At 36.4% G+C, this 26,042-nt stretch overlaps 1 protein-coding gene across 2 annotated transcripts in view; it reads left to right on the top strand.

Annotated features, from left to right (window-relative positions):
* The window catches only part of LOC140141862 (glycine receptor subunit alpha-2-like), a 243,418-nt gene that overhangs the window by 176,186 nt on the left and 41,190 nt on the right, over positions 1 to 26,042 (top strand). For both annotated transcript variants that reach the window (XM_072163733.1, XM_072163734.1), the window contains exon 2: positions 24,983 to 25,065. In XM_072163733.1, the coding sequence (XP_072019834.1) occupies positions 24,983 to 25,065 (83 nt within the window). The remainder of the gene's footprint in view (positions 1 to 24,982; positions 25,066 to 26,042) is intronic.

Raw genomic sequence — 26,042 nt, 5'->3', positions numbered from 1 at the left:
TTGCTGTCGCGTTAAGTAATTCCAACCTTTTTGAGTTCACATACATGTGATTGAAAAATTTTAAAGGGACAATGGCAAAACATACTTTTATGAAATTAAATGAAAATGTTATGTAAATTAATAAAATCATGTCTTATTGCTAACTTTATTAATCACAGTTTGGTGCGATTCATCGAAATAAAAAAATTCTATCTAAATCAACATCGGGGATTAATATTTTCTATTAATTATGGTGGAAATTCTCGATGCGTCACTATGGCGAGTTCATAATGATATCAGAGGAAACATCAGCCATAGTTTCGGTATGAATTGCGGTTTATTGTGGTGTGGTTATATACCATGAATGAAACTGTTTGGAACCAGGACAATTTACGCTGATTTCAATGGGGCTAATTGGGTATTCATGCAGCCATATCTCGGACCCTCATGATCCGATTCTCACCAAATTTGGATTGTGGATGTTTTTCATCATGTTCTACTGAAATATGGTCATGAAAATGCTGAAATGCAAAAAAAGTTTTTTGTGACGTCATCACTTCGGTACTCTATATCCACCATGGCAAATCAATGACAACTCATGTTATTGTGGGTTTTTTTCATCCTTGTACAACGTAAAGTAGGTTTATCACATTTCATCTATAATTAAATGCTGATTTTTGAATTTGAATAATTACTTTAACAAAATTTATTACATTTTTATTAACAAAAAAAACAACATTTGAGTTTACAATTGGCATTAATTTTGAAATTAATACTATATTCAAAGGAGATGCCGCCAATTGTCAACCCAAAATGTGTCTTTGTTTGAAAAAAGTAAATATCAAAAGTTATATTTACATAATATTTATAAATGTGTCAAAACTGAGAGAGCACGAGATTCTGTGTATCCACAATACTTTGTATATCGCACGGAATAAAATTTAAATGGTGTTATCGTTGAGGCGGAAAAACATTATGCATCATTAAATAATAAAATATTTCTTCGTTGTTTATAACCGATTTCAAATATCCCTAAAATTGGTGTGCTTTGCTGCATAAACTAGGCTTACCTATATTAAATTGAAGTATGTCATTTGCACATTGGAATATTATTCATCCGAAAAAATGCTGACATACTTTTCCAGAATAATTGCGTTGTAATTTAATTACTTTTTCCTGAGGATGCAAAGCATAATATTCATAAAAAATATGGTGTGTGATTTGATCTGAGTACGTCAACTGCCACTGCCATAGCTGGCAAGAAGTCTCGCATACACACAGTACATTTGCTGTCGCGTTAAGTAATTCCAACCTTTTTGAGTTCACATACATGTGATTGAAAAATTTTAAAGGGACAATGGCAAAACATACTTTTATGAAATTAAATGAAAATGTTATGTAAATTAATAAAATCATGTCTTATTGGACACTTTAAAGTAAAACTTGCTTAAACTTGTACTTATGACAATTGGACATTCAGTTTATGTTATTCAAAAATAAAAGAGATTGGGATTATTTTCTCATTCGTTCCTGCCGATGGTTACGAAAATATGCCACTATTCTTCATTCAGGATAAAACCTAAAAAATAGAAGTGCATTTCATGGGATATATTGGTCCTCTATGAAACGCTAAAATGTGAAATAAATGTGCAATTCACATAATTTCATTTGGTAGGGAATGACATTTTCAGGGAAAACCTATCGAGAAGTGTACGCCATAGAAGCCTAAAAGCCTTAAAGAAGCCGTCCAAGTAGATTTTTAAAATCGTTTGTGATGTTGTAAATCGCGGCGTGAGCATACAATACATGTTGAAAATATACTTTCATCATAATTAAGTCATCTAAATGTAAAAGGCATTAGCATTTTTGGTTAAGCTAAAAAACCCACACCTCCCCATCCCCTTGTTGTTAGAATAATACATGGATACATTTTCAGGATTTTGGGCAACAAAGTGGCCACTTTCAGGTAAACGTTTGGACTTTCCTCTCTACCCACCCAACCAAATATATCGACTGGTGTGGGCGGACTGTGGTCAGTCTCGAAGAGTGATGGACAGATATAGTGAAAATATGCAGAGGTTTAGAAGTATAAGATGAATTTTGTGGAGGGAAGAAGTTCGACTGGGTTACCTCGTAACGTCACTAATAAAGACTTTCAATCTACCTAGACAAATTTTTCATTCATTCATTCATTATATATTCCAGCTTTATATAGCTTTCAATTCATGTCTGATTAATCAAATTGGGAAGTCTAGAGTAGATCAAGATAAGCTTTACTGCAATGATGGACTTTTTGTTGATAGAAAAGACTTTCCTGATCATAACTGAAGTTTAAAAGAACTTGTGAAAGTACTTTGTGTACGCTAATACTTTAATTTCGTTGATAGATGGTGACTTTTTCGAGACATAGAAACGACCTTGACAATTAAGATGGAGAGGCGGTTTTGTAAAGTGAAGTTTCAATAAGAATGACAGATAGTGATTTGGGGAAAGCTTATAAGAATGTCCCCGCTCCTGGGCTTTTACCACTACTCCCAGCGAATTTTGAGTCAATATATAATTTGTGACCAAATGATATTTTTCCTTTCCTTCTGCGTCTCTTCTCTCCTTTTACTTACTCTTATCCTCAATCATATGACGATCACAAACAAACACCACTGTATAAGAGCAGCATGTAGTATACATTAGAAGAACTTGTATCGCATTATTGTTAACTCTCTTCACGCGGGTGTCGACTACAGACGACATGTTTAAAAGAAATTCAAAAATTCAAAAATTTCAGAAATGTAAATTTTCATGACCATATTTGGAATCAACATGCAAAATTCATTCAAATGAGTACAAACAAGCCTAGTATCGGTTCAGTGGTTCTTTGGATAGCTCTTGATATTTTCAGAAAATACCTCAAAACTTTTACTTTTTTATGTTGAAGCCTATGACTAGCATGCATAGCATTAAGCTTCTTTTGCATTACATTTTATCCACAAAAACACGTACCTCACCATACCTTGTATTATTCTCTTTCGAAAAAACATTTGAAAATTATATACATGTGTGTATGTGTAAATATGTTTAACAACTGTTCATTGAAAAATCCTGATTATTGCATCTTTTAAAGATAGTGATTTAATACCTACTGTAAGCTGAAAAACCAGGAATCAGCATACAAATTTATTGAATTAAGCGCCTGAAGGCTTTACATATAACTGATTCTTATATGTCGATAGAATATCCGTAATCCAGTGAAAGGTTTACTATATAACATCGAAAACATCGAACCACGCATTAACTGGAAGTGATTTGCGTAAATATAAAGTGATTATTATAAGTAAATATACACAAAACGGAACAAAACATTAATGATAAACAATACTGAGATGAAAGGACAATATTTGATATAAGTTGTAACATAATTGTAAAGGATCATAGCTTAGTGTCTAAAGCTTGGGAACGGTCTGGTCTTAAGAGGTTTTAAAATTTTATTTATCAAGTGAACTCTGAATTAAATTATAAAATGATGAAGATCAGGTCGTCGGCCCCATTCCATAGTAGCGTATAGTGATTTTTGGTCATTTTTTTTAAATTGGCACATATGTTTTTAATAATGTTTTCTTTCATTTATAAATAAGATTATTTATAAGAAATATCGGTAAAAAATAAAAACATTGCATATCAAAGTGTCATAGTGTATCTGGCCTATACGCCACTATGGAATGAAGCCGACGAAAAGTAACGCCATAGGGATTACATACAAGGCGATCGAGGTGGCGTAAGGTTAATGTTAGGTTAGGGTATTGCGTTTTGCTTGTTTTCCATAGTGACGTATAGTTTTGTACTTATTGTTTTCAGTTTGCCAGCAATATTGTGTAGTTATTTCTTTTGAAAAATATAAAAATAAAATCTATTTAGTTTACTACAGAAACTTCACAAAATTTACAAGATATGATGAATGTCTGATTTACACAACTCGATTTAAATTGGCATTTCTTAAAACCCGATTTTCTCGAAAAGTTGTTTATTCGCGGTGCCCCACTACAATACAGCCGACGAGGTGTGATCGATCACGTTTGATATCCATACTTTCATATCATATATCAAGTTCACTAATTTCACCATTTCCTTTTAAATGTTGGCATTTATGTCAGCTGCCAAACAATGCTCATATCTTTGGACGGCGCTTAATGAACAATATTCATAACCGCTCCCTATTTCACCCCTGGGTAGAGAGAGAAAATTGAGGTAAAGCGCCTGATCAAAGGCACAACACGATGGCACAGCCGGGGCTCGAACGCGCAATTCTCCGATTGTGAGGCAGAGCCCGTACCGCTGCGCCACCGTGCCCTACTTTTAATGGAGCTTTAATGGAGCTTAATGGAGGCCACATTAATATCTTTATTAATAAAGACTGCAATTTAATGTTGCGGGAGGAAATGGGGAAAGGGGAAATAGGGAAAGGCATGCATATGAAAATGCACTTCTATCACTGAAGGAATTCCTCTTTAATATTGGTGTGACTAACCAAATGGTTGAATATGTCACGTGTCCAATTATGCTGACAGTTCACCGCTATTCTAATAAAAACGTCTTACTATGTCACATCTTATGAACTCCAACCTGACACATTCACAATATCGGACGATATGATGTTTCTAGATTCCAATTAAGCAACAGAATAACATCATACCCGTAGGTAGTCCGGAGAAGCGGCGAAATTTAATCATTCTTGTCCATGCATGTACAGATTCATCATAAGCGCTAGAGGAGTCTGAGGCTACTTTATTTTCGGTCTGGTCTGGTAAATATATTTTGTCATAACGCAACTCAACATGATAATTTTTTTTCAAACTAAACCGAAATCAATTCCTGGAATGCCATGTGTTTTATCATCTCACAACAAGATACTACTACGAAAAATACTTAACCATTTAACCATGTATAGATTAGATAGTCCAAACCGACATTTGTAGTAGGCTCCCTAAATCTATTTAGATATTGTTAGATTCTCACAGCTTAATCAGTCGTCTTAGGGCATTTAAATAAAGGCACTTAATTTAATGTCCACGTGACCAGATGGGCGCTGACATTACAGCGTTTACACAGGATGTCTGGAAAAGTGGCCATTGTTTCAGCGGGTGGACTTCCTGTGTATTTCAATTGGAAACGCGGAATGCATGTCCAAATTTTCTATCAATTTTTTCATTTTTTTGCAACTTTTTTTCCGTCGATCAAAACTTTCAAAATTTAGTTCGTGAAAACACTAAAAAACAGAATCCCCCAATGTATAATTAAGTTGCCTATTAAATTGTCAGCAATTTTGATGATATTTGTCTGAAAAATTCCTATCTCTTAGCATTGTATATAGCACATCTACTAATCACTTGGTGGTCTTGGGCATTAAATTTAGTGCCTTTTATTTAATACCCTATGGTAATTGTTAATGTTAACGGCATTACCTAATTGGTAGTACTATATAACATCTATCAATTCAATTCAATAAATATTGCTCTTTCTAATTCCTGGATTTTACACATAAATAAGCAATGGGTTTGCCTTGATGTTTATTTATATATTTTCCTTGCCATATGAATTTCTACAGCTTAATAGATATGAAAGTGATCCGGTGTATAAATGCAACAGAAAAATCACCTGGTAAATTTAAGGGGTACTACACCCCTGGCCAATTTTGTGCCTATTTTTGCATTTTTCTCAAAAATTATAGCGCATTGGTGACAAGTAAGATATGTATATTATAGGGCAAGGACTACAACTACTGCACTGAAAAATCAGCAAATCAAGGCAAGTAATTATTGATTTATTGATCAAATAACTATAACTCCACAACTGTTGTCTGTGTTGAAATAAAATTTCCAGTGCAGAAGTTATAGTTCTTGCCCCTATAATATACATATCTTACTTTTCACCAATGCGCTATTATTTTTGAGAAAAATGCAAAAATAGGCACAAATTTGGGCAGGGGTGTAGTACCCCCTTAACTCAATTAATAAAACTCACTAATGCACTTGCTACGAGCATAGGAAAATAGCACTTATGGGATATGGACTTCACACTTTAAATTGACTCTAATATGACGATAGATCTATCAGCAAGTAATGCCATCCTCGGATGCGATACGAACATTTTCTTGAGGGTAGAACTTTATTTCGACTCGATTACGACGTCTGTTGCGTGTTGTGATATTGCTAAGGGGCTGTTTATAGTAAAGGAAATAGTACTTCTGCAATCCTGAAGTAGACTTTAAGAATCTAATATTCTATAGAAGTGTTAAGGTTTGAAAGATGCAAGTGTTAGATTTGTTGATGGATATGAGTGGGAGCAGTGGTTTCTATTGACAGTAAAGACACTTATACTTCCTACTTGCCTAATTTGGACAAATTGATTTTACTCAGCCTGATCGAATGAGCGTATTTCGTGTAGCGAATAGCGAATACCGTATACAGCCTTAAGAGCACAGTATTAAGTGAACACTAAAACTAAATGTGATATACTAATATACGGTCCACAACTTATAAGTCCTCCCCCGCCCTAAAACTTGTTAGAATAAGTCAAAAAATATATTACGAAGTGTAAAAATGTAAAAAGGTATGTATAGCTCTATTTGTTTTACACATGTGGACCAATTAATAGCGTCACACGTCATTGCGTTCAGTCACAATGGTTAATTATGTAAGAAAAGAGGGCCGTTTTAAAAGTTGCACATGAGTCCATAGCAATCAGGTTTTCTTTAACAAACACATGAATAGACCTGGCCTACTTATTGTTTGAGAGTTCACTCCTATGGACTCAGATGCAACTTTCAACGCTGTTTAAAACGGTCTCTTTTTTTACATAATGAACCATTGTGACTGAACTATAATTTGGTCCATATGTGTAAAACAAATACGGCTACCTATACTCTTTTACAAGTTTGCGTTATGTCAAATATTTTTCGATTTATTTTAAAAAGTATTTAGGGGGAACTTAAGTAGACATAAATAGACATTTCATAGGAAGAAGCAAATTAATGTATTGCTAAAAACTATAGATTACTTTAAACACCATGTTTTATTATTTATTTCCCGAGTCTTCGATAGCCGAAGCTGAACGAAAGTCTATTACTTTTTTGATCTATTACAGTGGCACTTTCAAAGTTGTACTTTAATATTTTACAGACATGAAAAAGCATTAAAACGTCTGGTTTCCGGCGTCTTTAAATATTGCATTGGTTCATATTGATAAGATCAGTTTAAGAGAAACTTGTCACCGGAAATGGACCGGTAAGTAATATTGATCATAACACAATTCATGGACAGGATATCTCGTAGATTTTTATCAGGAAAAAAACAACCATTATTTGTGCCTTTTGAGACACTTTAGATAAGTACTTTACAGGAATCAAGGAACTTAATATATTGTTTTGCTAAGAAAATTTTCTGTTATAGGAATGAATATGGTCAATTATAGAAATGATGTTGGTAATTCAATGCTGTCTTCAAAATTATTACGATGACGATATTGTTCGCTCGAGCCATTCACTTGACTTTAAAAAATTTATAAAATAAAATATTATGTGCAATATAATATTTTTGTAATTCCGTGCCAGTGATAAAGTGTAATAAATAAATAAACAAAAATAATTTTTACAGTAAACGTAAGGAAAAACAAAGTAATGTTGTCGCTCAAAGCCACTCATTAGCCTCTTTATGATAAAACACTGATATGAAACAAAAGGAATTACATGTTTTCAGTTTTGAATTTTGACAAATGAACCTACAGTCTCAATTGGCAGAACATTAACCCCACGAGTTATTGCAATAATATATTTATTCGATTAAACTTCACTTTTCCAGTTCTAATTGATCCTTTTCACATTCTCTTCATCAAAGGAAAACCGCTGTTCTGACCAAATCCCTCCAAAATAAACATACTTACTCTCAGTTCCATGTTCACCTTGGGTATATGAACTAGACAAGTAAATAGTGTTTTATTTACAAGCGAAGTGCCATTGAACATAAAAACACACTTTATTATTTTAACTAGAGGTAATACCCGTATGCATAAATGATTATTAAGCTCAATATGCCCATATGCATAATAGCAACATAGCCGGACCCACATGACCTTTGACCTGTTTGATGTCCTTTGACCTCGGATGACAATTAATTAATTAATTAAGTAATTCATTCATTCATTCATTCATTCATTCATTCATTCATTCATTTATTTATTTACCATTTCTTACGTCAGTTAAAGAGTTAAAGGGTTAATATAATACAATCACCAGCATAAAGTGGTATAGTCTAATCCTGGAGACTTTTATTTACCATAGCCTGATTCCTCAGATTTATTTTACCAAGTTTAAGCCCAACCCAGGTGATAGGGTACTGTTTCACCCCGTTGACCCCTTATGACCTTTGACCCTGGATGACCTTTAGGATAGCATTTGACCTCAGATGACATCACTTACTTACCGGTAATTAATTAAATCAATTAATTTATATATTTTTATTGTTTTACTGACTACGCTTTCTTTCTTCCTTCATTTAATGGGTTAATATAAAACCCACAGTGGAAGACATTGGCTTTATAGCAAGAGTTGGTATATTGTGCAAGGCCTATACATGTATCAGCATGATCAGTGCATATGATCAGAGCTATTTATAGATTAACAGAGAGGACATTCAGGGTGCAATACCATACTGTGGATTTTGGATAAAACAAAAAAAAAATCACATTTTTGCCGATTTTGAGCCCAATTCTTTACTGATGTCAACCAAATGTGACCTCTGCATTCACCTCACATCCAGGATTCCACCCACCGAGTTACAGCCCAATCGGACCAAGTGTAAAATTTGACCTTCGACCTCCGATTTCGACCGAAGGTAGCTTACGACACTCCCCGTGTTTTTCTGCATCCCCCGTGCGAATTTGGCGAGGCTCGGATCAAAACTGACGGAGCCTTTACACACATACACGCAACATAAGGCAAATTATAGTAAGATAGTAAACTACTATCAGGAGATCCAGCTGGAGATATTAGCCTTTCTCGTGCGGGAAGACGACATAAGAAAAACACAGTATTGATCATTTTATCAATTATACTGTCACCTACTAATCGAATCACATGTGAAAATGAACACTAAAGCGGTAATTGATATATATAAATAAACTGATCTATATGTTGTATTAATAACGTACCAGGTTTAAAGTGTTATCACAAGGCCATTTTCAACTAATGCGCCTCAACCGATATTTGATACTTATCTAATATAACCGGGGCGTCACACACTCTTTAACAATATTCAAAATGGGATAGATCAAGGATGACAAAATTAAAATCGATTTCGAACTTAGCACACATTATATACCTCATATATAGATTCCTCTCATCTGATTGGTTAAAAGTGGAGTCATTAAAATAGCTGTGCCCCCTTTTTCTATCAAGATGACGTCATACAACAACTGTGCCCCGGGCACAGTTGATTCTATGCCCGGAAAATAATTGGATATTCGCAACCCCGAATACACAGATCGCTCGTATACATTGCGCACCCACTATACGGCCAGCGTTGATTACGAGTGTTGAGACTATCGCGGTCACAGTTCGCAATGAATTTGACCTCTCCTTGACGACGATCTTTCACCGGCCGCCGTGAGTGCAGTGATTGTTTACAATCTGTTACATGTCAAGGATTTATACCTTCCAAATGTCACTTTTTAGACAAATTACTACGACCTGGAGACTCGGCAGTGTGTGATGTTAGCACAGACACGGTAGGGTTGTTTTAGATATGAAATCGGTAGATATCGGTCCAAATTCTGCACCCTTGCTCTTGCATGCACTGTGTGCATTTAAGCCTACTCAGGCCTATGCAGTTAAAAGCTTGTAGGCCTTGTCAGTCAGGAAATCTTTTAACCAATCAAATGAGAAGAATCTATATTATTCGGTATATAAAACAAATATTGACTGCTTAATATTCGGGGCACAGTTTAAAATTATAGGCCCTCGGTGATGTCAAAACCATGACTATGCCCTCAGCTTCGCTTCGGGCATAGTCATGGTTTTGACATCACCTCGGGCCTATAATTTTAACTGTGCCCCTCATAGCAGTCAATATTTGTATAATAAAAAATGCTTAAATAATGTGATCAAGAATCTCCACAATTACATTAAGTGGGGTGTAGGTCTGTTTCTCTGACACTTCGATTGCAAAGCGTTTAGCCTCGAGTCAAAATGATACTAGTACATGTTATTCATGTTCCAGACAGCAAAAGACGCATTATTCACTGGCTGTCTGCCCATACTCGTTTGATTCAATCAAAATATAGTTTAACGACCTACAATAACACGCCTCGACTAGATCAGTAGAGTTGAGTTCCAAAAAATCAAATCATTGTTATCGGAAATGATCGCTGTGCTTTATGTTGTAGTACAATAATTATTATGTGACGCGATCACGCGAATTCGGTTTTCAGGAGTGATCAACCTTTAAAAAGTGCTCCTTTTTGGTACTTCTTTGTTGTCAGCAACTTTAAAATGATCATATCAGAGGAAACACTTGCCATAATTTCGGTAGGATTTGCGGTTTATTGTGGCCTGGAAAATAGATCAAGATCTTTGATCCTGGTGGAGACATGGCACAAAATACCTATAGAAGTTGTGCATATGACGTATCATACCGAAAATACCCTCAACATGTATACACTAAAGTTGCGTATAGTTTGGTATAGTATGGTATTGTTTTATACATGTTCAGGGGCCACCCTGGAACATGTATTAAAATCTAAGAAACTATACGTAACAGTGTATACATGTTGAGAGGCCAGGTGGTCTGACGGTCTTCTCGCTCTCAGGTCTTCAAATGTTCCTGCGATGTTTGTTTAACCGATTTATAATCTGTCGAATGTGCTTTGCTGCATAAACTAAGCCTACCATTAAATTGAAGGATGTTATTTGTACGTTTGTACATATTTAGTATAATTACCTGAGGATATAAAGTATAACATTAATCAAAATATGTCGCATGATTTGAACACGACAACTGCCACCTTAAACATGAAAAAGTACAAAAGCATTTTATGAACCATCGCTGCAGACAAAAGCCTCGTATACACGGTACATTCGCTGCCACGATATGTAATTCCAATCTTTGTGAGTTCACAAGCAGCATGATTGAAATTCTTTAAAGGGAAAATTAAATGAAATGAAAAGGTTAAGTAAATTAATAAAATCTTGTCTTACTACACCCTTGGGGTAAACGTGTACTTATAACAATTGGCCATTCAGTTTCTGTTATTAGACTTTCATAGAATATTTCAGTCAACTCTGATGTAAAGATCCAGTATATAGGATATTAATTTTGAAAATTGCATCGCAATCAAATTTTCAGCGGATTATTTTCTCATTCGTTTTTGCTGTTGGGTACAAGAAATATGCCAATACTCTGCATTCTGAGAAACACTTAGAAAATAAAAATGAACTTCATGGGATATATGTTTTAGTAAATTGAAGTGGTCCCCGATGAAAGTGCTAAATATCAGCTGAAGATGACAAATGAATACATGTGCAATTCTCGCTATTCGCAATAAGGGCGCCGCCAGCGGTTTGCGATGTAATTGTGATGTATCATGGGAAAATCGTGATGTATCATGGGAAAAGGTCGACATCAAGTCCGCGCAATACGAATATTACCATGCTATTACATAGGAACACGTGACAATATTTTTAGTTTGTCAATATAACGGTATTACACGCAAATCGATAGAGAAAAATTAATTGTGCACATTTCAAATCACATTATTAAGTATTATTGAGTATCGATTCGCGTGTAACACCTTTATTTTGACAAACTAAAAAATATTGTCACGTGTTCCTATGTAATAGCATGGTAATATTCGTATTGCGCGGACTTGATGTCGACCTTTTCCCATGATACATCACGATTACATCGCAAACCGCTGGCGGCGCCCTTATTGCGAATAGCGAGAATTAACATAATTTCCGTAAATTACAGTTGAGCATTCTGTAGTGAATGACATTTTTCAGGAAAAACCTACCGAGAGCCAAGTATCTTTTTATCAACATGTTTTGATATTGTAAATTTCAGAGTCGTATATATTTATTACACATGTGTAGAATATATTTCCTTCTGCATAATTATATCAGCCAGATTTATGTTTTGATAATTTAAATGTTTTTATTAAAGGTGAACATGAAATAATATCCACTGTAGTCAAAATTAGTACCAAACTTGGCATTTAAACGATTTTAAAAGTGTGACTTAGAGCTTACTATCTTTGATATCAACTTATAATTTATAAATTGACTGGTATTCAATCATGTTTCACCGTTGTTCATCACGGATTAACAACGATGCGTCCGCGTCGTCTACGTAGTTTACTTCGCGAGGGCAGCTTTAGTTGAATCCCTTTCAACAACGAAACAAGCTAAAGAATGTCTAGTTCACATGATGTTTTCATTCAGAAATAGTTTGTCATTGCCACACAACATGCTCATTGCTCACCTTACAAATAGATAGGTGATTTCTCTGTTGATATCAGCAATAAAACTAAAGAATAAAGCGGTGAATGATTAACTGCTGCCTCCAACATAAGAAAGTGTTTCCAGGCATGACGAATCTTACGCGCTCACGCGTAACGCGTACGTGTTAACTTGCGTTCGCGTATACGCTCAGGAAAAGTGTGGATTCATCACCGATTGACAACGCTTGGCTCCTGTACAAAGGTATAGGAAGAGTTGTTGAATATTACTTATAACTGCGTAAAATCGTTTTACAAGTGTTCATTACAAATTCAAATGATTAACTTTTTTTTAAATGATGAATTTCAATACTAGCTACTATAACTGGTAAGCCGTGAAGCCAAGTGCATTGCATTAAGCGTCGTCTTGGCCTGACGGCATACTAAATATGACTGATTCTTATTAAATAACGTCGAGAAAATATCCGTTGATGAAGCTTTACTATATAACATTGAACCGCGCATTATATTAGCTCGAAGTTATTTACATTTAATAAAGAGGTACAACATGGACTTACAGAACAATTGAAAAACACAAAACGGAACAAAGCATAATGATAAACAAAATCAAGATGAAAGAAACACGATTTCATGTCAGTTGTCACGTAATTGTTAATGATGGCTTTATCTTAATAGCTTGGGGACGATCTGGTCTTAAGAGGTTTTAAAGTTATACCTATTGAGTGAACTTTAAATTATAACATTTTAAAATTTAGTTGTGATCGATCACGTTTGATTTTCGTACTCTCACATCATAAGTTAAGTTCACCATGTTCACTAAATACACATACCTTCCTTTTGATGGGTTCTGGTTCCAAAAATATTATTGTATATCAATAGCTAAAATAATAATAATAATTAAAGCTAATAATAACTTACTTTACGACCAAATTAATTTAGTCATCAATGAAGACTGTAATTGAATTGGAAAAGCTGGGGAAGGGTAAAGAAGGGAAAGGCATGCATATAAAAATGCTCTTATTTCACTAAATTCCTCTTTGATATTGGTGTCAATAACCCAGATAGTTGAATATGTCACGTCTCCAATTATGTTGGCATCACGCCGCTATTCTAATTAAACGCCTTACTATGTCACATTTTATGAACTCTGTGTCATACTTACAATGTGGGACGATATGATGTTACTAGACTGATGATAAGAAGCAATGTTGCTAAAGAATAACACTGTACCCCCAGGTTGTCCATAAAAGCAGCAAAATTTAATCATTATTATCCGTGCATGTACAAATTCACCATGAGCGCTAGAGAAGTCTGCGGCTCCTTTATTTTTTCGTTTGGTCTGAAAAAAAAATGTTATGTCATATCGAAATTTAACATAATCATAACCTGTTTCAAACTTGCCTAAAATCATTATGTATGTTGTTTTTTATAATTATTTTTTTCAATACCTGGAATGCCATGTTGTATTACCATCTCACAACCCTATATAGAACGTTCGAGCAGACATTTCCAATAGGCCCCTAAATATAGCCATACTACTCATGCTAGTATAGGTCATTTTGACTGTGGTGATCCAAAACCATGCTATATTATAAAATATCATAAAACCTGGCTATATCCACAGAACTGCTAAACCCAGTAACTGTTATTTCCCCTTTTCGGGTGGAGCGGTTAGTGGGTTTTAGCGGTTCTCGGATATATTGTGTTTAAAGAGCCCTATAGTAGGGCTACCTAAATATCTCTTGTCAATGTTACATTGTCACAGCTGAATGTTAAACCTATTACTCAATTAGTAGTAATGCTTCTGTCACACTACACCGAATAGGTCTTCCGTACAAGAAACGGATGGTATTTGAGTAAATCCGTTGTTGTTCGTCAATGATCGTTTTATGTTCTTTTTATGTCCTGCTATCATCCGCCAAATGCGTTTCGTGTTAGGTGATGTTCGTTAAGTCCGTCGGCATGCACAAAACTTGAACGGAGTGTACCGAATACACATGTTCGGTATTTATCCGATGTGTGTTCGTATGGTGCTGCATATTGCCGGAGTTTGTTCGCTCTCCTTTCGTTCATGTTCGTTCTTTATTCGTTGCACTCGGCCCGTGTTCGTTGAAAATACGTTCCTGTGAGGCCTTCACCACCGGATAGCATATTTTTGCATTCGGTGATGTACGTTGACCCAGACCGTGTTAGTGTCACACTACACCGGATCGGTCTTCCGTATAAGAAACGGATGGCATTTTAGCAAATCCGTTAGTGTTCGTCAATGTTCGTTTTATGTCCTTCATATGTCCTGCTATTATCCGCCAAATGCGTTTCGTGTTAGGTGATGTTTGTTTAGTCCGTCGAAAGTGTTCGGAAGTTGTCCGATGTGTGTTCGTACAGTTCTGTGTGTATACCCTGGGCTTGTTCGTTATTCTTTCGTTTATATACCGCAGGTGTTTGCAAGGTTTCGCAGGCGCTTGTGCCGGATGTATAGGCCTATGGCGAACATGTGGATCAATCATGGGGGGGGGGATTTTCTGAAGGGTGTGTGACGCAATATCATATTACCCCAGTACTTTAGTGACTGACAAGTAGAAAAAAGGGGAAAGGAGAGAAAAAGAAAAGAAAGTGAGAAAAATTGAAGAGAGAAGAGAAGAGAAAAAGTTAAATTGCACGTAATTTAGTAGGCCTATGCATGTAAGTAGTATTGAGGGAGGGGCACTTTCTGAAGGGTAGAGGACGCAATATCAAATTCCTGCCAGTTTTATAGTGATTGACAAGAAAGAAAAAAGAAGAGAAAACATGGAAAAGGTTAAATTGTATGTTATTGAGTAGGCCCAGGATAATATATAGTAAGTCTAAGTATAGGCATGTGATTATTATAGGCAGTGCTTAAATGTCGTTCCTTGGCCCAAAAGCCTGTGAAAATTACTGCCGGCCCGTCGATATGTAGGGCCCGTGACATTTTGTCACCAAAATCAGTATTTAAGACGGACTTAGATCTATTACTGATAATAGTGTAACAATGATGCACCAAAACAATTTTCCAAATTTTCCATTTTAAAACTAAATTTTTACACAATAGGCCCAGGCCTAATAATGTAAATAGGCCCTACAGTCCCCATGCAAATGTCTTCAATTGGACCTTCATTTTGAAAAATGGACAAGTCTTCCTTTTTACTTCTGCTATGGACATCCACGTGTTATTTTTAAAACAATTGTTTATATTATACAATAATGGTGACAACTTTTCAATGACTTCAATTAGGCTTTCGTTTCACGAATTCAAACTAAAATAGTACCCAATAATAGTGCTGAAATTGATCCAAAAATGACAAATGACTTCAATTGGGCCTTCATTGTCCAAAGGTTTCTCACCTCTATTGCCCCGGACGCTGTTTGCCCTGATATATCAGATTTGTAGCCCTTTTGTACTTATTAGCCAATATTTGACCATTTTCATCAAAGTTTTCCCCCTTAAAAGTTGTCTTTCCCCACTTTGTTCACCCTCTAAAAAAGTGCTTGCTACGTCACTGCCTCTAAGGGGTCAAAACCCTCTCAAACACCCTCTCCTCCCCACTTTTCTGATAGGGTGGACGTCCCTGTTGGTGCCACATGCCACGGATTCGCCGGTCATTTGTCGGACGTTGAACGATTGAATATAAAACGCCTGCAGGATTATTACCGGCCACAACGCATAGAGAGACGAACGGGAATCGGACCCCAAATCCGGACATTTGTCGGACGTTGACCCCAAATCCGGTCATTTGTCGGACGTTGAACGATCGAATATAAGACGCCTACAGGATTATTAGCGGCCACAACGCATAGAGAAACGAACAGAAATCGGACCCCCAAATCCGGTCATTTGTCGGATGTTGAACGATCGGATATAAGACGCCTGCAGGATTATTAGCGGCCACAACGCATAGAGAGACGAACGGGAATCGGACCCAAAATCCCACCGAATCTTCTGCCGGACTGGTGATTTTTCCACCGAATAAAATATTTTTGTATTCGGTGATGTACGTTGATCCAGTCCGTCGTAGTGTGACAGACCTATAACATACAATATCTTTCATTTCAATGCAAGAACATTACAAAGAATTTGAATACAAATATTGCATTGTCTAATTTCTGGATTTTTACAAATCAATAAATGAAGAGCTTTGTTTCAAAACCCCTTACATCCAATTGCCCAATTTTGAGAACACATTATAAAATCATTACAAAAATCACTGATATATGGGGGTCTGCAACAAAAGCAGTTTTTAGCGGGATGCTCATTCTACCCAAGCATCACGCCAAAAACTGCTTTTGTTGAAAACTCCCTTATATCAGTGATCTTTTTTATGATTATTTGATGTGTTCTTAAAATTGGGCAAGTGGATGTAAGGGGGTTTGAAACAAAGCTCTTCAAATAATAGTTTGCCCTAAGGATTATGGTAATATATCACTTACCACGGATTTTCTACAGGTTATGCTTCTGTCACACTACACCGAATAGGTCTTCCGTACAAGAAACGGATGGTATTTTAGTAAATCCGTTGTTGTTCGTCAATGATCGTTTTATGTTCTTTTTTATGTCCTGCTATCATCCGCCAAATGCGTTACGTGTTAGGTGATGTTCGTTAAGTCCGTCGGCATGCACAAAACTTGAAACGGAGTGTACCGAATACACATGTTCGGTATTTATCCGATGTGTGTTCGTATGGTGCTGAATATTGCCGGAGTTTGTTCGCTCTCCTTTCGTTCATGTTCGTTCTTTGTTCGTTGCACTCGGCCCGTGTTCGTTGCAAATACGTTCCTGTGAGGCCTTCACCACCGGATAGCATATTTTTGCATTCGGTGATGTACGTTGACCCAGACCGTGTTAGTGTCACACTACACCGGATCGGTCTTCCGTATAAGAAACGGATGGTATTTTAGCAAATCCGTTAGTGTTCGTCAATGTTCGTTTTATGTTCTTCATATGTCCTGCTATTATCCGCCAAATGCGTTTCGTGTTAGGTGATGTTTGTTTAGTCCGTCGACAATACGTTTCAAGTTTTGTGCATGCACAAAACTTGAAACGGAATGTGCCGAATACACATGTTCGGAAGTTGTCCGATGTGTGTTCGTACAGTTCTGTATATATACCCTGGGTTTGTTCGTTATTCTTTCGTTTATATACCGCAGGTGTTTGCAAGGTTTCGCAGGCGCTTGTGCCGGATGTAGGCCTATGGCGAATATGTGCATCAATCATGGGGTGGGGGGATTTTCTGAAGGGTGTGTGACGCAATATCATATTTCCCCAGTACTTTAGTGACTGAAAAGTAGAAAAAAGGGGGAAAGGAGAGAAAAAAGAAAGAAAGTGAGAAAAATTGAAGAGAGAAGAGAAGAGAAAAGTTAAATTGCACGTAATTTAGTAGGCCTATGCATGTAAGTAGTATTGAGCATGTTGAGGGAGGGCACTTTCTGAAGGGTAGAGGACGCAATATCAAATTCCTACCAGTTTTAGTGATTGACAAGAAAGAAAAAAAGAAGAAAACATGGAAAAGGTTAAATTGTATGTTATTGAGTAGGCCCAGGATAGTATATAGTAAGCCTAAGTATAGGCCTGTGATTATTATAGGCAGTGCTTTAAATGTCGTTCCTTGGCCCAAAAGCCTGTGAAAATTACTGCCGGCCTGTCGATATGTAGGGCCCGTGACATTTTGTCACCAAAATCAGTATTTAAGACGGACTTTGGTCTATTACTGACTTTATTTTGAAAAATGGACAAGTCTTCCTTTTTGCTTCTGCTATGGACATCCACGTGTTATTTTTAAAACAATTGTTTATATTATACAATAATTGTGAAAACTTTTCAATGGCTTCAATTAGGCTTTCGTTTCACCAATTTGTGGCTGTTTCAAACTAAAATAGTACCCAATAATAGTGCTAAAATTAATAAAAAAAATGACAAATGGCTTCAATTGGGCCCTCATTGTCCAAAGGTTTTTCACCTCTATTGCCCCATGACGCTGGTTGCCCTGATATATCAGATTTGTAGCCCTTTTGTACTTATTAGCCAATATTTGACCATTTTCGTCAAAGTTTTCCCCCTTAAAAGTTGTCTTTCCCCACTTTGTTCACCCTCTGAAAAAGTGCTTGCTACGTCACTGCCTCTAAGGGGTCAAAAACCCTCTCAAACACTCTCTCCTCCCTACTTTTCTGATAGTGTGGACGTCCCTGTTGGTGCCACATGCCACGGATTCGCCGGTTATTTGTCGGACGTTGAACGATTGAATATAAAACGCCTGCAGGATTATTAGCGGCCACAACGCATAGAGAGACGAACGGGAATCGGATCCCAAAATCCGACCATTTGTCGGACGTTGACCCCTAACTCCGGTCACTTGTCGGACGTTGAACGATCGAATATAAGACGCCTGCAGTATTATTAGCGGCCACAACGCATAGAGAAACGAACGGGAATCGGACCCCCATATCCGGTCATTTGTCGGACGTTGAACGATCGGATATAAGACGCCTGCAGGGTTATTAGCGGCCACAACGCATAGAGAGACGAACGGGAATCGGACCCAAAATCCCACCGAATCTTCTGCCGGACTGGTGATTTTTCCTGCGAATAAAATATTTTTGTATTCGGTGATGTACGTTAATCCAGTCCGTCGTAGTGTGACAGACCTATTATAATAGATATATATCAAAGCAATGAACGTGATACGATGTACTGCAACAAAAAATCATTTGGTAGATTTAACTCAATTAATAAATCTCACTAAGGCACTTGCTAAGAGCACGGGAAAATAGTACTTAAGAGACATGGACTTCATTGACTCTAAAATGACGATACAATTTTCAGCAAGTAATATCATCCTCGGGTATGCCGAATATGACTGCATACGATGCAAACATTTCTAGAGGGTAGAACTTTGTTTCGATTCAACTCGATTACGATGTCTGTTGCATGGTGTTGTGATATCGCTAAGAGGGATGTTATAGTAAGGGAAATAGGAGTCCTTCTAGAATTCGAAAGTAGAATTCAAGAATCCAATATGATATTTTATAACAGTGCTATACGGTTTGGAAGATGAAAGTGTTAGATTTGTTGATGGATGTGGGTGGAGAAAGTGTTTTCCATTGATCGTAAAGACACTTGTATTGACATTTATATTTCCTCCTTACCGAGTTTTGACAGATGGACTTGTGGAAGAGATATAAGGAGTTTTGTAATATCTTTCAGCTTTTATAGTGATGGAGATAAAATTCAATATTCGACCGAGAGCAATATAATAAGGTATTTTAATTCCATATACCTTGTCGATAGGTTTAAAGTGTGTATGTGCACAGCTCAAGATTGAAAAGTTCTTCTACTCGACATATTAAGATATTAAAAACGCATTTTAGGTCGGTAAGTTCAACAAGTAGACCGTTTAATATGTAAATTTTACTGAGACAAGCCTTACTAGAATTGTTTCTATTGCTAGCCACCAATTGAGCTAAAAAGTATTGCAGTACATAAAAACAAAATATTGGATCTCCATAGCCGTAAGTATCCAGGCACGGTGCACAGTACCGCTTGTCGATGCACCATCGGCAAACAGTGTATACGGTGTACGCATATGTGCATCGGGTGTTTACTCACAGAAAAGAATTCTAATTCTTACTTTATCACCCTTTATATCAGGGCGTAGCCAGCTTTTTTGGTGGTGGGGGGGGGGGCAAAATACAATTTTGGGGAAAAGACGAACAAAATGACAGTTGCATTATACAATAATACATAGAGACTGCATGTCTTCGAGCTTCCAAAAAAGGCTTTATTGGGACGATGTGGAAAATTTGGTATTTTGCACTATTTTTGGCCATTATCAGGATTGAAAGGGATTTATCAGAATGTAGCGCGCAAAAACGTTGTATTTTACACTATTTTGGCCCATGATCGGGCTGAATTTTGGTAGAGCCCCTTTTCTTTCCCTTTGCCCTCTTGATTTTCTCTTTCATTTTTGTCAGAGGGGCACTTTTTTCTTTCATTTTTGTCAGGGGGCACTCTGCACCCCTTAACCCCCGCCCCGCCCCGCTGGATACGCTAATGCTTTATATACCCTTTAAATAACCCTACATTTAAACGTTTTCTGACAACCTTTTCTAACCTTAAGCGAATGATGTCGAAAATGTTTTATTTTTGCTGGGTATACATGATTTGTCAATGTGCATGAAGTTCATGTGCTTATCAATTGTAATCAATATGTCATTACATTAATTTCGGAAAGAGTAGTTTAGGTAAATATATTAAGTTACTTGAATATTTTAAACTGTTCATCTGGACTATATGATGCAGACAGCTTCACGTCTCATTTGTGATGCACCACCATGCAAATGAAGTCAAATCAAGGGAAAGTCGCCAATGAACAAATTTGATGGCTAGGGGGGGGGGGGCAAGCCCGTATGGGGCGGGGCCCAAATCCACCAAACAAAAATTTTGCCGCCCATTCCTCCAAAAGGTTCACCCAATAGCGACTTCATTCAGTTATAATACAGTTCTATTTTTTAACAATATTTTAATAATTACAGTAACTCAATTTTCAAAAATGCCTCCTTTGGCACCCATGGACCAGATCGTGTCACATATCGTTGGCCTATGGATTCTCTCTTTCTCTTTCTAATCCCCTTTTTTCCATCTCTCTCACTCCTTTATTATTTTGCCCTGCGCTAGGTGGGGGCGGGGGCCAAATGGGCATTGCCCCCCCGGCAGCTACACCACTGCTTGGACGTCAGGTGGTGGCGTAATCCCCCTCCACGGTTGAGAGAAGGCTCTTGACGCCGGACATATATATCCTACTAGACCGGCCTCCTAGACGCCTCTTTCAAACCACTTTTATTCTTTGTCAAGCACAAAAATTTGCTAACACAGTAGAGCCAGCTCATCAGAGGTTAATGACTCAGTGGTATATTCACACCTTAAATTCGATCGTTTGTATTGCCTCATTAAATGACTGAGTGAGCCTCGTATAACAAAAGCCATCGATCAGATATCATTGACTAAATCAACGTAAAAACCAAGCAGGAAACAGGAAATGCCATTAAAACGTATAGTTTTCAAAGTGTTTTGTTCATAATGATAAGATCAGTTTAAGAGAAAATGCTCACAGGAAATGAACATCGGTAAGTAATATTGATCACAACACGACTCAGGGATAGGATGTTTGGTGTTACTTATATAAAGAAGGAAAAACAACCATTAGCTTTGCCTTTTGGGAAAAGCAGTTTACAGGAATCAAAAAAGTTAAGGAGATCTTTTGTTATCCTTATCTTCTGTAAGGTCATATACCTTTTCGAAAAGGTTTTGGTGGTTAGAGAAATGCACAATATCGCTTATTTCTTCATTCATCAAAACCTATTTCTTCAAAACTTATTTCATGCAGGCATCTAGTTGTATACTCTTGGCACACTTTAAAATCATCACTGTGGCCTCAAAACCATCCTAAATACAGACTCGATAAAAGCACAATAAACCCCTGAATAAATATAAGTTCTTCATATAATTGATTTTACTGCGTTTTATTTTTCCAGAAGCTCGTTTTTTACAGTTCTAATTGATCCTTATCCCATTCTCCTCATCAAAAGAAAACCGATGTTCGGACCAAATACCTCCACAACAAACACACTTAACCTCTAGTTCTATGTTCACCTGCGGTATGAACTAGACAAGTAAATAGTGTATTGTTTAGAAAGAGGTGCTCGTGAACGTAAAAATACACCTTATTTAGATGGTTATCATATCAGGAGCTCCGGCTGGGTTATTATAACCCACATTGTGTGGGCAACAAAAACCGACTAATTTTACACATGTAATTACTAGACTGCGCCCTCGTTCGTCAACTGTCTAGGTTGACGACTGTTATAAAGATTTTTCACCAGATTCTCCTGACACTGCTTAGTTGTGTCCCAATTCACCTTTTGACCGAATTTGTTGTTGGACACGTATTTTTAAAACTTCGGAGCGCGATCTTGTCATAACGGCGCGGTACAACGGCGCAGTACAAGGGCGCCGATAGCTGGTTGCGCTATGGCGCACAACCAAAGTCGTGCGAGAATATTGTCATGAGTCCGACATGATCAGTGTTGTGTTAATCACGTGTCAGATTTATCAGAACCTTTTTTACTCATGCGCCTCGACCGATATGTACTATTGATACTTATTTAAATAACCGGGTCATCACCCTCTTTTTAACAACATTCAAAATGGGATAGATCAAGGACGACAAAACTGAAATCCAGTTTGAATTGAGAACACCATTTATCAAATAATGTGATCAAGAATGTTATCTCTACAATTACATTAAGTGGCACGTAGGTGTGTTTTCGTGACTGCTAGATGGCAAAGCGTCTAGCCTCGAGTTATAATGATACATGTTATTCATGTACCAGACAGCAAAAGACGTATTATTCATCAGTGGCTGTTTTGATTTTTATCTACGAAAATATATTTAAGGTTTCGGATAGCGACGTTTGCACAGTACCTCACACACCAAATTGCATTCTGAATATGAATGAGTGTCCTTCTGATATGAAATAATTTAGATATTTTGAAATTCGTGATATATATTTCATGGAAAATTATTAAAAAATGATTTGGTGTGTCTGATGTGCTATCAGCCCCCCCCCCCCCAATAAAATAAATAAATAAAATACTGTGCAAAGATCAACCGACCACTTAACGATCTAAATTACTATATGAACACGCCTCACTAGAGCAGTAGAGTTGACTTACATTTTTGTAATTGAGCAATTTACTGTGGTCCAATTATTGGTAATTTAAAGGAGCACATTCTTGTAATTGAGCAATTTACTCTTCTCCAATTATTGGTAATCTAAATTAGTACTTTTGCAATATCGCTTCTGCTCATATAGCTTAGCTAATGTGTGGCAAAGGCAATCTCTGATCTCTCTGCAACCGCGTAGAAAACATATTGATATAATCATTCTGTTTCATGTTATAGTATAATGTGGTGAGATCACGTGAATTCGATTTTCATGCTCATTGTTTTAGTAAACCAATCTTACCTCGTGAAACACATTATCTGGCTCTCTATTGCTAATATAAATGCAAAGGGACAGTTGAAAGTTACAAAATGAGAAACAACTTTATCTTAAAAGATTTGCGTTAAAAAGTGAGCTGCTGTAAATATCGTATCCACAAAAAAAGTTGTTAGTTGCCTGAGCTTTCGATCCTAGCAGGATCTTTATCAGAGGCAAAGTGATTAATAAAATCCTGCCAGGATCGAAAGCCTTTGCCTTTGATAAAGATCCTGCTAGGATCGAAAGCTCAGGTCCTAACAAGTCACTGGGTCGAGTGAGATGCAAACAGTACTTAGCAGTTCCTTTACTGTTTTGTTATCAACTTATCCAGTTAACTCACGTTTACATTTTCCTTGAAAGCACGAATAAGCATTGCATTGGCGTTTTAGATTATCTTTTTCTAAAACTGAACGGTCATAATACTGCTTTTTCAATTATGATATTTTTTGCGATAGTAGACTACTTACAGTTTCATTCAGGAAACTATATTTTTAACAACCTATTAACAAATAAAATAAAATAAAACTGATCCTACTACAGGTTTGTACCCAACAATTAACAGTAGGCAAACCAAGCAACTTAAATGACACATCACATATTTTGAGTATTTGATTTCCCGCCATTTTAGTTTTATTAATTCTGTATTCCTTGATTTGAAAGCAAAACATTGGCAAATATATTGCTAGTACCTACTACAGGTTTGTACCCAACAATTAACAGTAAGCAAACCAAGCAACTTAAATGACACCTCACATATTTTGAGTATTTGATTTCCCGCCATTTTAGTTTTATTAATTATGTTTCCTTGATTTGAAAGCAAAACATTGGCAAGCGTACTGCTAGTACTTTACGGTAATAAACTGCGGATCTTGACCCCTACTTAAACCTCTTATGTTAAGTCACCGATTCTATTTGGTGTAATACCTTAATCGGTGTAAGAGTGTAAGGAATTTTAATTCCAAAGCTAGAAAAACATGTGTTCAATTGCCTTAAAGGTACAGTTTTAATTGATTTATAATATTTAACTGATTTATATATACTACAGTCATGAAAGAAATGTGGTTCACATCTGATGACATCGTCCATTTACTATACAGTCTCATAAAAAACAATAAAAAAACAAGTAGGTCATCGAAGCCATAGTAGATAAACAGATCGCCACATTACCGAAGTCTGGGCTTGTGATCAATTACTCTAGAGTTATAGTTTTAATTGATTTATAATATTTAACTGAGTTATACTACATTCATAAAAAAGGTGAAGATATCGTTTGCAGTCCCATAATATACAATGAAAAAAATATGTATGTCTTCGAAGCCCTATTTGATAAACAGATCGCCACATAACCTAAGTCTGGGCTATGTTAATATGGTAGTACTTGTGATCCATAATATTTTCTGTACTTCTGAGTCAGATATTCATGAAGGTATTGTTTTGTTTTGTTTTTTTGCAGATATTGTTCAATTTTGAATGCAACGGATATTATTGATGATCTTATTATCGGGTACGATTCACGCGTACGACCCGCAAATGGCGGTAAGTTGTCATAATTAATAACTCAATAACCTAACAACTTACACTGGCATCGTTATCGTCGTCAACAGAAAACACCATTGACGATGTACCAGCAGTGTTTGTTAATAGATATAGGAACTGGTCTATCTACATTCGAATTGCTTGATATAACAGCGTGTGTGTACTTCAGTAAGTGACCGCTTAAGGGTTTGAATTTCATAATCATCAAGCTCCGCGGTCGAGTGGTTAAGGCTGAGGTCATGGGTTCGATTCACGGGAACAATCACTTTTTCTACTTGTCTCCTTTATTCTTTGGCACGGCGAACATGGTGAAAAGTTATGTTTATTTTATATTCTCATCAAAATGAGAAGAAACTCATCTAATTTTATCAGATTGCCTTGCTATTTTAAAAATTGAATAGATTCTTGTCAAAAATTACCCAAATTTGAGTACTTTGTCTTCTTAAAAATGACCAAAAAAATCAAGTTTGTCTTGTCAAAACACAATCTTGTCCAAATGAAATGGGTAACCCTGTCAAATAATGAGTTTGATATTTTGTCAATTTGAATATTTACTTGTTAAGATAAAACGCAAACAATTAGATTGTTGGGTCAAAGTGATAATATAACTATTCAAAATGAACAGTATATGTCATCATAAAGAAAGTAGGGATTATGTATGGAAGTGCCAATGTCATGTATACAATCAAAGAAGTCGTACTCAACGACGAAGCTTAAAGAAAAGCAAATCGTAGATTGATATTAAATTGAAAAAGTACATTTTCATCAGAATATCCAAGCAATGCTCGGGGATGCACTCATCATGTGAACAATATCATCGCCGCGTGGTAATTAGCTTCCATGATGACATTCTTTTCATGTTAATAGATGCTGGTATAATCTGATTAGATACTGTTTTCAATTCAATATTTAATTTTCTCGAAGAACAAAATAAATACCAGAACATGTCCTACTGTTTGTATTCCACTGAAGACGTA

The sequence above is a fragment of the Amphiura filiformis genome, chromosome 20 (genome assembly GCF_039555335.1).
Source record: "Amphiura filiformis chromosome 20, Afil_fr2py, whole genome shotgun sequence".
Taxonomy (NCBI): domain Eukaryota; kingdom Metazoa; phylum Echinodermata; class Ophiuroidea; order Amphilepidida; family Amphiuridae; genus Amphiura; species Amphiura filiformis.
This window is presented reverse-complemented; position numbering and strand designations above follow the sequence as displayed.